Source organism: Aegilops tauschii, chromosome 3 (genome assembly GCF_002575655.3).
Source record: "Aegilops tauschii subsp. strangulata cultivar AL8/78 chromosome 3, Aet v6.0, whole genome shotgun sequence".
Taxonomy (NCBI): Eukaryota; Viridiplantae; Streptophyta; class Magnoliopsida; order Poales; family Poaceae; genus Aegilops; species Aegilops tauschii.
This window is the reverse complement of record NC_053037.3, coordinates 96,721,207-96,733,879: the sequence shown is the minus strand read 5'-3', so window position 1 is coordinate 96,733,879 and position 12,673 is coordinate 96,721,207. Positions and strand designations below refer to the sequence as shown.

Here is a 12,673-nt window from a genome sequence, read left to right as displayed (position 1 = left end):
TTTCCATTCCACAGCTGTAAAAGTTCTTCAACTAATGGCCTTAGGTACACATCAATGTTGTTACCGGGTTGCCTAGGGCCTTGGATGAGCACTGACATCATAATGAACTTCCGCTTCATGCACAACCAAGGAGGAAGATTATAGATACATACAGTCACGGGTCAGGTGCTACGATTGTTGCTCTGCTCCCCAAAAGGATTAATGCCATCTGCACTTAAACCAAACCATACGTTCCTTGCGTCACCTGCAAAGTCCCCCCACTTTCTCTCGATTTTTCTGCACTTCTACCCGTCAGCGGGTGCTCTCAACTTACCGTCTTTCTTACGGTCTTCTTTGTGCCATCGCAACAACTTGGCATGCTCTTTGTTTCTGAACAGACGTTTCAACCGTGGTATTAAGGAGCATACCACATCACCTTGGCAGGAACCCTCTTCCTGGGGCGCTCGCCCTCAACATCACCAGGGTCATCTCGTCTGATCTTATACCGCAATGCACCGCATACCGTGCATTTGTTCAAATCCTCGTACTCACCCGGTAGAGTATGCGGTCATTAGGGCATGGATGTATCTTCTGCACCTCCAATCCTAGAGGGCATAGAACCTTCTTTGCTTCGTACGTACTGTCGGGCAATTCGTTATCTTTTGGAAGCTTCTTCTTCATTATTTTCAGTAGCTTCCCAAATCTGTTGTCAGATACACCATTGTCTGCCTTCCATTGCAGCAATTTCAGTGTGGTGCCGAGCTTTGTGTTGTCATCTTCGCAATTTGGGTACAACCCTTTTTTGTGATCCTCTAACATGCGATCGAACTTCAACTTCTCCCTTTCACTTTGGCATTCTCTCTTTTGCATCAACAATGACCCGGCAAGGATCATCATCGGACACATTGCCTGGTTCCTCTTGATCTTCAGCTCCCCCCGTTGCAGTATCACCGTATTCAGGGGGATAGTTGTCATCATCCTCTTCTTCTTTGTTGTCTTCCATCATAACCCCTCTTTCTCCGTGCTTGGTCCAAACATTATAGTGTGGCATGAAACCCTTCTCAAGAAGGTGGATGTGAAGCGTGTTCGCGGAAGAGTGGTCCTTCGTATTCCCACAGACAATACATGGACAATACATACAACCATTCTGCTTGTTTGCCCCGGCCACTTTGAGAAATTTATGCAGTCCCTCAATATCTCGAAGGTCCGTCGGTCACCGTACATCCATTCCCGGTTCATCTACATGCATTATATAATTAAGTGTATCAAAAACCATTACAGAACATCATGAATAGAGAAGTGACCAAATTAATACAAGTTCATCATCACATTAAAACCAAAGTACAGTAGTGACCAAATGTTATTAGTGAAAAAATAAATACATAAAGGTCATACATAGTTCTCATAGAACAACGTATAGCTCTCTAGAGCATCTAATTAAAACATACATTGAAACTAACATACAACTATGTAAAACATTTAAATGCAACAACAAATGCGATCATAATCGCAACTAAGGCAACAATCGATCCAACGGCATAATTATACCAACCCTCATTATGAATGGCATATTTTCTAATCTTTCTAAACTTCAAGCGCATTGCATCCATCTTGATCTTATGATCATCGACGACATCCGCAACGTGCAACTCCAATTCCATCTTCTCCTCCTCAATTCTTTTCATTTTTTTCTTCAAGTAATTGTTTTCTTTTTCAACTAAATTTAACCTCCCAATAAGAGGGTCGGTTGAAATTTCCGGTTCACATACCTCCTAGATAAAACATCTATGTCACGTTGGTCGGCATAATTGTTATAAACATTAAATAAAACAAATAATAATAAAAGATAATATACCACATCCGAATCATAGACAAGATGAGGGCCGACGGGGGCGGATACCAAAACCATGGCACTATGTAATAATAAAAGTAAGAAAATTTACAAGTATCTATCTAAATTATACAAGTAAGAATTTTTTTTTCTTTTAAAAAGAAGATAAGAACAAGAGGCTCACCCCGGTGGTGTCGGCGACGAGATCGGCGCGGGCCATCGACGGCGGTGAGAGCGGGGACGGGACGGGACGGACCGTCAAACCTAGACAAATCTTGAGGAAAATAGCGGTTGGAGGTCGAGCTTGGAGAGGAGAAAGCTTAAGTGTGGCTCGGGCATTTCATCGAACACCTTATGTGCATAGGAGGTGAGAGCAGAGCAGCAAACACCTCCCGCACGCCGGCCGGCCAAAAACAGAGGAGTGAGCGGACAGGGGTGAGCATATATATAGGCATTTCTTTAGTCCCGGTTGGTGCCTAGAACCGAGGCAGAAGCCTGATCTTTAGTCCCGGTTCCAGCCACCAACCGGGACTAAAGAGGCTGCCCCAGGAGCGAGGCCTTTTGGTCCCGGTTCATGTCTGGAACCGGGACCTATGGCCCCCGAAGTTGGCCGGCGCCCTGGCCTCACGAACCGGGACTGATGCACTCATTGGTCCCGGTTCGTAATAGAACTGGAATTAATATTCTTATCTGATCTAGACCAAAGCCCTATTTTCTACTAGTGTAAGGAAGACAAGGGGCTAGAGAATCAATAGTGACCTTGTCTATTATTAAGGACAGTAAAACCGAGTCTAATCCCAGGCCATCACGGTTGTGACCGTCAGATAATAGTTCCTTGTCGTTCCTGACCGTCGGATGGCTATAATGACCACGTAATTAACCGATGGGCTTGCTGTCCGAGGGAGGCCTACTCCGGTGGAAAAATCCGCCACCTCTGGTTGATTGGGCTAGGAAGCCCTTTAAACGGTTGGGCCAGCACATTCCACGGTGGATAAAATAACTGGCAGGTTGGGCCAGCACATTCCACGGTGGATAAAATAACTCGCATCCGACGTCGCTTCAGTTCGTAGATACGAAAATGATACGGCATGGAAAGGGCAGCGACCCTCCCTGATCTCTCGCAGTCTCGTTCTCTCTGGCGGCCGATGAATCCTATCGGTTGTCGCCCCTCTTGATCTCTCTACCGAGCGGATCCCTTATTTCCTTTCCATCCACGAGTTCGCCTCCTTGAAGGTGCGTGCAGCAGGGGGACGCTCCACTCTCAGACCGGTTGTGGCGAAGGGATCTACTTTCAGACCGGTGCAGCAGGGAGGAACTTTGATGCGGCGGTGATGGTCGACCGAGGGAAAATGTCTGGTGCACCCGAGTTTGTGGTGCTACCGGTGCACCAAACTTACATTCTTTTTTAAAATGTTCAAAAAATACTAAAAAAATTACCACATCGCATAACATCAATGTAGGTTGTCATAAAATTTCAAGTCAAAATTTAAAACATAACTTAAAAAATAAAAATAACAAATTCAACATTAAATAGTACGTAACATAATTTGGGCTTTAAATTTGGCCCATTATCACACGAGTGTCAAATTTATCATTTTTGTATCTCAAAAAATATTTCAAATTTGTATATAAAATATTTTATAGCATCTGGTGCACCGGTAGCACCACTAGTACAGGTGCACCGGATACATTCCCATTCGACCGAGATGGGCTCCATTGGCGGCATCTCGGCAAGAGAAAAGGGTCCGAGCCTAATTTCTCATGGCTACCGCGGGTACAGATCACTCCTTCTCTTTATCTTGGGTGCTCTAATAGTCAGATTTGTACTTTCCACATGCAGGAGTACTATGCGACTACAATCTGGAAGTCACCGCCCCCATCTTACTCAAAATTCTTATCCATGTTAATGTAGGCATGGCTGCCTATGTTTGAGCCTTGCCTTTTTTTTACTGTTTTCTCCCATGCAGTCTACTTTTTTTTAATGTTGACCAGATCTATGTTAGAGAATATATCATAATGTTATGTGCCTATGATTTTTTTAATCAGATATTTTTGCTCTTTACAGGAAACATATTAATTACTACACTGACCTGCCCATATATCTTGAGTTATGTAGGAGGATGCTATTTTTCGTTGAAGAGATTGTAATATATAAGAGTACATGTTTTTTATATTCTCCTCAAACATAGGGAGTATTATGGAATGGCACTACTTACTACTATCCATAGATGCATATACACCGAGTTTCCACATAGGAAATTCCCACCAATCAAATTCCAAAAAATTCCTCCCTCTACGCCAAGGTATCATCTAGCGACTGCCAAGTTTCTGACCAAGACATGCATTTGATTTCTGACCCATTGCATATTGTTTCACCAGTAATGCATTCATGTTTTTAATGCAGTAAATAATCATATTGCTAACTATTTTTTCTTGGATTTAGTGGTCTATTCTATCTGCAAATCGAGGGGTGGTTCTCTATGTAGCGGCACATTTTTCAAAAAAATTGCATTGTAAGATACGAAATGAAATGAATTGCTTTATTAACTTAATTTAACAAGACAGTATTTGGCTTCATTTATATGTATCAATCCTTAACATTACAGTGTGAAAATGGACAGGCGCCGCAACGCGCGCCATCAATAAGACTCTAATTCTAGGTTCCTCCTAATTTTTTACCCATTGTTGTGGAAACAACACAAGAAAGATGGGGCATGAACTTAGTTCCCGAGCTCAAATAGTAGCAACAAATTCAAAAAAAATAATGTTTGGGCAACAAACATTTTGAATTGTTCAGGCTGTGTGCAACATTTCATGAAAGTTAACATTCATCATGGTCTAGAAAATAAACAAAATGGAGCACACAGCCTGAACTCACAAAACTATTTTAAAGTTTGGGTCTATCTAGGGCACATCTAGATGTGCTCTAATTATTGCACATCTAAGTGACCCAATCAAACTAGAAAGAAAAAGAAAAAAGACTAATGAAGATGCTTGCACGAATCTTTACGTAAAATCAATGGCATAGGACTTAGATGTGCAATATTTAGGGCATATCTAAATGTGTTTTAGCAAAACTGTTTTTTTTTTGAGTATTTGTTTTTGCAAAGCACCATGTATGTTATTTCTTCACGAAGTTCTGCATGCAGCTTGAACACTCAAACGTGTTTGTTTCCAAAAATATGTTTTTTTGTTGGTTTGCCTGCATTTACTCTTCACTCAGATGCTTGTGAGTTCAGGAGCAAAATGAATATGTGGGGAACAGATTCTGATATTTTTTTACACATGATATGACCCTCACATACCATTCTCAAGAATGCATTTTGATGTTTCTTGCAACGCACGGGCATTTTACTAATCAAGATTAAAAAAAGATGAACTTTAAAATAAAATAAATGAAAAGACAACAACACGGGGAGTCTTAATGGGTGGCCCGAGAAAAGGAACAGGGAAGGCATAGGCCCGGTAAGGGAATGATGGAACCAGCGTGACAACAGTGCAAGCATCTACGCGTGCCATCGGACGGCAGAAAAATTAGACTAAAGGCCAATTATTTCCAGTCGAGTGAAAAATAGCAATTCCGTTATGTATAGTACTCCTACGAAGAGAATGCTAATTTGGCTCCCGGGCTCAGCTGCACCCGCTCCGACGAAAAAATCAAAACAAATACTAAAAAAATTCAAAAAATTCCAAAAAAAAATATGTGATAGATAATTTGATGCGTGAGGTTCTCTGAAAATTTCAACTCGTTTGGATTTGAGCAGCTCTCTGCAGAAAAGACAAAATCGGGGTCTGTAAAAAAGTTTATTGTTCACGAACTGTTTTGACCCGATTTGTCTTTTTTGCAGAGAGCTGCTTAGATATCCAAATGAGCTGAAATTTAAAGCGGACCTCACGCATCAAATTATCTACCACACAAAAAAATTGAATTTTTTTGAATTTTTCTAATATTTGTTTGGATTTTTTTTCTGAGCGGGAGCATCTGAGCCCGGGCTCAGATGCGGATTTTCGTCCTACGAAGCCACACCCCACAGACTTACGCCATTACAGAGAATATTACATTTTTGTAAGGTACAAGAATCATTACATACCACACATCATGTCCATGTACGCGTAGCTTTTTATTTAGGTAGTATAGTATAATATACTCCCTCCGTTCCAGTAATGTAAGACGTTATTCGTGGCTACAACGGATCATGGTGAATCAACTAAGGCAGATGATGAAGACTGGCCACGGGGGCGCACAGGTACGTGGCCGTCGTAGAGCGCGCGAGCAATGGCTGCAGCTAGCCACTTCAGTACTTCACCACCTACTGCCGTGCTTGCCGCCATGGTACTTGCCGCCGTGCTTGCCGCCATGGTACTTGCCGCCGTGATGGTGCCCGCTGCCATGCCCGGTGTGGTACGATCCCATGTGACCTGCACCCACGCATGCGCCCACGTTTTATGGCGTCTCGCGCGTCTCAAACTTACTTGACAGCTGATGAATGAAGGTGCGTATTACCGTGGTGCGCCCCGTGAGAGGGGTAAGCCGCCGGCGCGTAGCCGTGCGCCTGATAGCCGCCGTGCGGAGGGTAGGCGCCGGCAGCAGGAGGGTACCCGAGCTGCGCGTGGCCGCCGCCGTATCCGTGCTGCTGCACGTGCCCGCCGTACCCGTGCTCGTGGCCATGGCCGTGCTGCGCATGTCCGCCGCCGTACCCGTGCTCGTAGCCGCCGTGCCCGTGCTGCGCATGTCCGCCGTACCCGTGCTCGTAGCTCTGTCCATGGCCGCCGTAGCCCTGCTGGTAGCCCTGCACGTGGCCACCGCCGTAGCCGTGCCCCTGGCCGTATGACGATCCGTAGCCGTGGCCTTTCCCGCCGTTAACGAGGCCGGACACGAAGCCCTTCACGCCGCCGTTGTGGCCGCCGTGCATGTCGTGGCCTCCACCCATGATCGATTACTAGTCACCAATAAATATAAGATCAGTCCATTAGCTATTGACGAGTTGCAAGCTTGTAAAGCGAACAAAATGCATATGAAACGACTCGTGATCACTTACGAGAATTAGCAGCTAGCACACACGGAGAGATGATTGCTCGGTGATTTGTGTTTGATCTAGCTCGTTGCTGCTCAAAAACTGTCGAGAGTGCGACCCATTTTATACTCGCGCGGCCTGATTCGGCGACGCGTACCACCCGTGTGAACCACGCACGTCAGTTTAGATTCGTTTTCAATATATTTAACAATTTGGCGATCAGGTTCGATCCGTATGGTCTCTTCGAAAAGATCGAAAGGTTAGATTCGTTATTTCTCTTATTAGACGGTTAGCATGGGTGCAGTGTGCCACACGCTCACAGCACCTGATCCATCCGTGCTTTCGGTTTTGGAATTTATCTCCCTCCCACTCACAACAATATTTATGTCCCTATTTTTTTTGTCTTTGCCCACTCACAACAATATTTATGTCCCTATTTTTTTATGGATTTCTTATTCATCGCCATTTCTAACATTTTGCACTCTCCCTACGCCCCCCCCCCCCCCCCCCCAATTTTTGCACTCTCTCGATGCCCCCCCCCCCACACACACACACACACCCCACCCCACCCCGACCCTAACATCCATGGCGTGGCGACCTGACTTGGCACGTTCTTATCTCACCTCCTGCCACGCCGTCGACCTTTTTTCGAGAGTAGGCCAATAGTGTACCATATTTTTATCAACGAAAAAAATAGCACGCTATTTCACCGTTATAGCGCGGTTATAGCATATTCGGAAGGGAGACGTTACGTTTTGGCAAAATCGGCCGCTACGGCGCTAATTGCGTAATTAGCGCGCTACACACGCTATAACGTTGTAGCATTACATGTTTTAACGTGCAGACCATGCAAAATTTAAACAACCACAGCCCAGCAGGCCCAGCAGGCCAAAACCAACCCACGACCACTACCTTTCTCATTCTTTTTATCTTGAAACTGTTTGAGACTTACAATTTTTATGTCCTAGATTTGGCCCTTATGCATATATTGCTTGCTCCTAGCAAAATTTTAGTTGCTGAAATACTTTATTTCTAGATATATTTGAAATTTTTTGCAAACGCTATTTTGAAATATAGCACGCTATTAGCACGCTATAACTTCTGTAGCATTTGAAGAAGGGCCTCGCTATATTTTGTAGCGCGCTATTTTTTTCGTTGATTTTTATAGAAGGAAGCATGAAAGTTTACAAGATCCCTACAACGATGCAAACAACGACGAGGGTACACCAACTCCAGACTTCAATTAGGATGATGCGACTTCTGCCTACGCCGTCGACCTTAACATTTTGGTAACCAATCATGATATACTGCTAGTCACCAACAGTTGACTCACTTATGACAACTAAGGGTGAACTTACCTTCTTATTGAGCCCTTTCTTTGTCATCCATATCATGGAGTGATCTTGTCATGCCATCATGATGGCATCGCCTGAGGCTGCAGAAGGCACCCAATCTTCCTCGCAGGAAGGAAACTACACTCTGCCTCACCTTCAAGCGGAGTTCGGCCTATCCTTCACTGCTAGGCGCCGGACCACTTCATCATTGTTTGTCGTGATCTTGTCTGCTGCTTGGGTTGTCGCCGCCCTGGCGATCGAGAATGTAACTACCCGTTGTGCCTACCAGCTGGTCAAGCTCCTCATCAACACTCCTACTCGCCTCCATGTCAGATCGCGAGACATGTTTGCTTGGCGAGTGCAGCCGCTTTCCTCCAGCCCCTCAACATCGACAACAACGCCTGTGGACTTCAGTTGTTGTTCATCCTACCGTGCATGATCTGGAGGCTCTATGACTGATCCCGGCATGGCTACCATTATTTTGGGGCTGCTGCAACCTCTCCTTACAATACAGGTGGAGACTCTACGCACCGAGTTGCGGGCTGTGTTTGTCTCTCATTTGGGCGAGGTTGTTCAGCCGCTTCGCGACATGGTGGCTGCTATCCAGGACTGGACAACTTGGGTCGCATGCCTTTTGGAGCAACTGGACGACTTTGATAGCAAGTTTGTTCTCCCTCAGTGTTCTTGGCTCCCTCCACTGCTCCCTCCCCTTCCTAGTGTGAGCACGAGGAATCTGCACATCTTCTTGTTGCGGGAGTTAAGGATATCAGCAAGGTCAATGTTAGCGGTGGCACCTCTGAGTTACTAGCTACGATGGCAGTCATGGAGCTTGAGCAAAATGTAAGAGGGGTCATGACTCAAGGGGAACAAATTAGTAGGCCAGGAGGGACTAATCACTCGTTGAAAAATAATTGGGCCTAAAAGCTAGCATGCACTTCAATGAATGCCAAAATTAAAAAGGGGGGGCATGGCCCCCCTTGGTCTACACTAAGCTCCGCCAGTGTACACTGGCACAGTCTGAGGATGTGTATCATGCTTTGCATCTTGTCTTGGCGAGATGATTATTCAAGGTGTGGAGGAGCAAGTTATGGTAGATTGTGACTCCAAGCAATGGCGTGGAGCTGACACAAGCGGCTTTGCTTGTTAGATTGTGGAGTGGTTTGACAACGTCAGGTGACCCTCGCGGCCTGATAACTTCTGAGTCCAATGAGTCGCTTGATGACATTTGTGAGCCGCAAGGCCCGACATCATCAACCTTGTTGGATGATTTCTTGAGCAGCTTCAGTCCCATTACGCTGTGACATGCTCCTTGCTCGATGTACCGGTTCATGCACAGATTGAAGCGGCCTCTAATTGTGCCGAAAGGCGTAGTGGACGTGTGGATAAGGAAAACAAAAACCACAACGTCTCGGCTTCCAAGGGCTCTGAATTTAAGTGGGCTGAAGCTTTCAGGGATTTTCTTAAGGGCGTGACATCCAAGAAAGTCACCAGGGAGGATGTGCAAGAGAAAATGAAATCTTACCTATAGATGTACAAGAAGCCACTCACGCATATGGTGATCCAGCCAATTCGTTTCTTGGTAAAGGTAAATGCTTGATCAAGTTCTTCATAAGGTTAAGTGCAAGTACACATACGGTTGCGAGCATGGTCTTGAGGTCGGGGAGCTTCACTTGATTAGGTGTGCGGTGTTTTTGATGGTCTTGAGCCTAGGCACACTTGTATCCGGCTCAGATGATGTGCCTTGATTGCTTGTCAGGTTTGTGTTAGTTTCATCGTTTTTTCTTAATTAATTGTTCCCTTATGTAGTTTGTAGGCCAGGCTCCCTTCATTAACCGGACGAATTATGCTTCTTCTAAATGCAATGCGGGAGCTCACCGCCCTCCGGCGAGGTTGTCGGAAAAAAATTGTACCTAGGTACAAGATTTTTCTTAAGTTGAGAAAATAAATCGAAGGCCGTAATTTGTTACCCCTTCCTCCTCGTCCCTTTCCCCTCACAGATTTCCACACCCTCTGCTGCTTTGTTATCCTACTGGAGCAGCGCAAAAGGCCCATGCCCTAAATAAATAAACATCGGTAGGAAGTTCTATCTGTTGCATCAATACACACAAGCCGAGCACGGTACATATACCTTGTATTTCATCAGTACAGAGGTCACGATTTTTTCGTACTAAGCCACACACACAGACTTATTAGTTCACCACACACATCATTACCAGCTGAAACGAAAGCTACATAGTACTCACCATGCATATATCGCTCTTATTTAGGTCGTATACGGAGAGCATGGTTAATGATCAACTAAGGCATGTCATGGAGGCGCGCACGCACGTACGCGCTGCCGCGCGCGCCACTTCACCTGATCCACTTACTGCCGTGCTTGCCGCCGTTGTACTTCCCACCGTGGTATTTGCCGCCGTGGTGGTGCCCGCCGCCATGCCCGGTGTGGTATGATCCCATGTGACCTGCACCCACGTAGACGCACGTTTTATGGTGTCCCGTACGTCCGTCTCAAAATGGACAGTTGATGAGTGAAGGTGCGTAGGTGGTGTAGATATACTCCCGTTACTTACCCTGGTGCGCCCCGTGGGAGGGGTAGGCCGCCGGCGCGTAGCCGTGCGCCTGGTAGCCGCCGTGCGGAGGGTAGGCGCCGGCAGCGGGAGGGTACCCGAGCTGCGCGTGGCCGCCGCCGTATCCGTGCTGCTGCCCGTGTCCGCCGTACCCGTGCTCGTGGCCGTGCCCGTGTCCGTGCTGCACATGCCCGCCGCCGTAGCCGTGCTCGTAGCCGCCGTGCCCGTGCTGCGCATGCCCGCCGTACCCGGTCTCGTAGCTCTGTCCATGCCCGCCGTATCCCTGCTGGTAGCCCTGTACATGGCCGCCGCCATAGCCGTGCCCCTGGCCGTACGATGACCCGTAGCCGTGGCCTTTGCCGCCGCCGACGAGGCCGGACACGAAGCCCTTCACGCCGCCGTTGGGGCTGCCGTGCATGTCGTGGCCTCCACCCATGCTTGAAAACTACCAACAAAAGGCAACTTAATTAACAATCAACCGTCGGTACTTTGTCAGCTCCAAATTCCAATTATAATCACAACGAACAGTCAACCAAAATCCACAATTTCAAGACGATATGCCTTTGGAAGTACTCTGAATGCACTAATATTATTGACGAGCTGCAAGCTGCTTGTAAAAGCGCGGCGAAAATTTATAAGAAACCACTCGTGATCACTTACGAGGATCAGCAGCACACACACTAAGATGATGCTACAAGACAAGACGACTCTGTGCCTTGTGTTTGATCTTAGCTCGGTGCTGCCGAAAACTGTGTGGCCTGCATCCCCTTTTATAATCGATCGATCACCCAGCCGCTTTCGACGTGTAACCACGCGCTTGGGCCGAGCGCGGAATCCGCACCTACGCGCGCGCGCACTGCCCGGCCTTGCAGCTGCGGGCAGGCTAGTTGATGATCAGGTTCGATTCGTATGCTCTCTTCCAATATTGATAGGTTTGATTCCCTTTTTACTATATTTGACGATTCAAATGGGTGCAGTGTCACTGCCAGATATGGCCGTGCGTGTTGCACCTGATTCCGTACGTGCTTTTTGGTTCTCGCATTTGTCTTCCACTCAAATTCTTTTTTTTTTTGTAAGAGAGAAAACATTGTCTCCCACTCACACCAAAATTCTATGTCAGGTTTTATTTCTTCCTTTAATTTCCTTTCGAGTCCTTATCAATCATCACCTTATTTTCAAACAACTTTGCACATATCTCTCCGGGCTCCCTGGAGGCCCCAACATCTGTAGCATAGCAATTCCCCCTCCAGCGCTTTGTCTCGATCTGCGAATAGTAGTAACAATAGATGGGAGGAAACTGTTGGGATTCGTCAGATTGATCTACAGTAGCAGGAGCAGTGAGGGTGAAGCCACCCATCCGCTTGCCGATACTGGAGGTGGCAAGAATACTCACCGTCAACCTGGGAAGTCACCCCGGGCCCCTTAGGGGTTAGATCCACCTGCCCTCATCAACAATCACAACAAGAATCCTGAGGTTTGTCAGATCTACAACATTGTTGGCTATTACACGACAAAGTGACCGCAAGCTTTCTGTGAATGTTGCAACAAGAATGGATCTCTGTTATTTGCACTGATTTTTTACCATGGGAATGCACGTCTGCCATGTATGCTTTCCAGTCTAGAGGTCAGGGATTTTACTATTACTAAACAGTATAACTCAGCTACTTACAGCCTCTCACAGCGATTTAAGATTTTAAGCCGTCGGATCTGTCGTACGAACGAATTAGATCGCTCCATCACGCGCACAGCGTCCCTGGGCCTCGTCCGCCTCGTCAGTTGTGCGATCTGCCGGACCAACATGAAAAAGGGCCGCTGCTCCGCAGACCGTTCTTGGCGACTTCTCATGAAGTGGGCTTCGTTGACGCGAGGGCCCAAATAAGATGCGAATAGGGTTATGCCTCGAAGAATATCTAAAGCCCACCTACCCATAACCGGGCGTACCCAGCC

General features: G+C 46.6%; 2 protein-coding genes across 2 annotated transcripts; both read right to left on the bottom strand.

The window, feature by feature from the left end:
- Positions 1 to 5,846: 5,846 nt before the first annotated feature.
- Positions 5,847 to 6,990, bottom strand: LOC109749319 (uncharacterized). Its single transcript, XM_020308282.4, has 3 exons — positions 6,850 to 6,990; positions 6,315 to 6,750; positions 5,847 to 6,229 (listed from the first exon to the last, which is right to left on the bottom strand). The coding sequence occupies exons 2-3, from the start codon at positions 6,739 to 6,741 to the stop codon at positions 6,114 to 6,116; spliced, it is 543 nt and encodes a 180-aa protein (XP_020163871.1). The 5' UTR covers positions 6,742 to 6,750; positions 6,850 to 6,990; the 3' UTR covers positions 5,847 to 6,113.
- A 3,281-nt stretch (positions 6,991 to 10,271) lies between these two features.
- Positions 10,272 to 11,583, bottom strand: LOC109749321 (uncharacterized). Its single transcript, XM_020308283.4, has 3 exons — positions 11,387 to 11,583; positions 10,730 to 11,171; positions 10,272 to 10,621 (listed from the first exon to the last, which is right to left on the bottom strand). The coding sequence occupies exons 2-3, from the start codon at positions 11,160 to 11,162 to the stop codon at positions 10,512 to 10,514; spliced, it is 543 nt and encodes a 180-aa protein (XP_020163872.1). The 5' UTR covers positions 11,163 to 11,171; positions 11,387 to 11,583; the 3' UTR covers positions 10,272 to 10,511.
- Between the last annotated feature and the right edge of the window lie 1,090 nt (positions 11,584 to 12,673).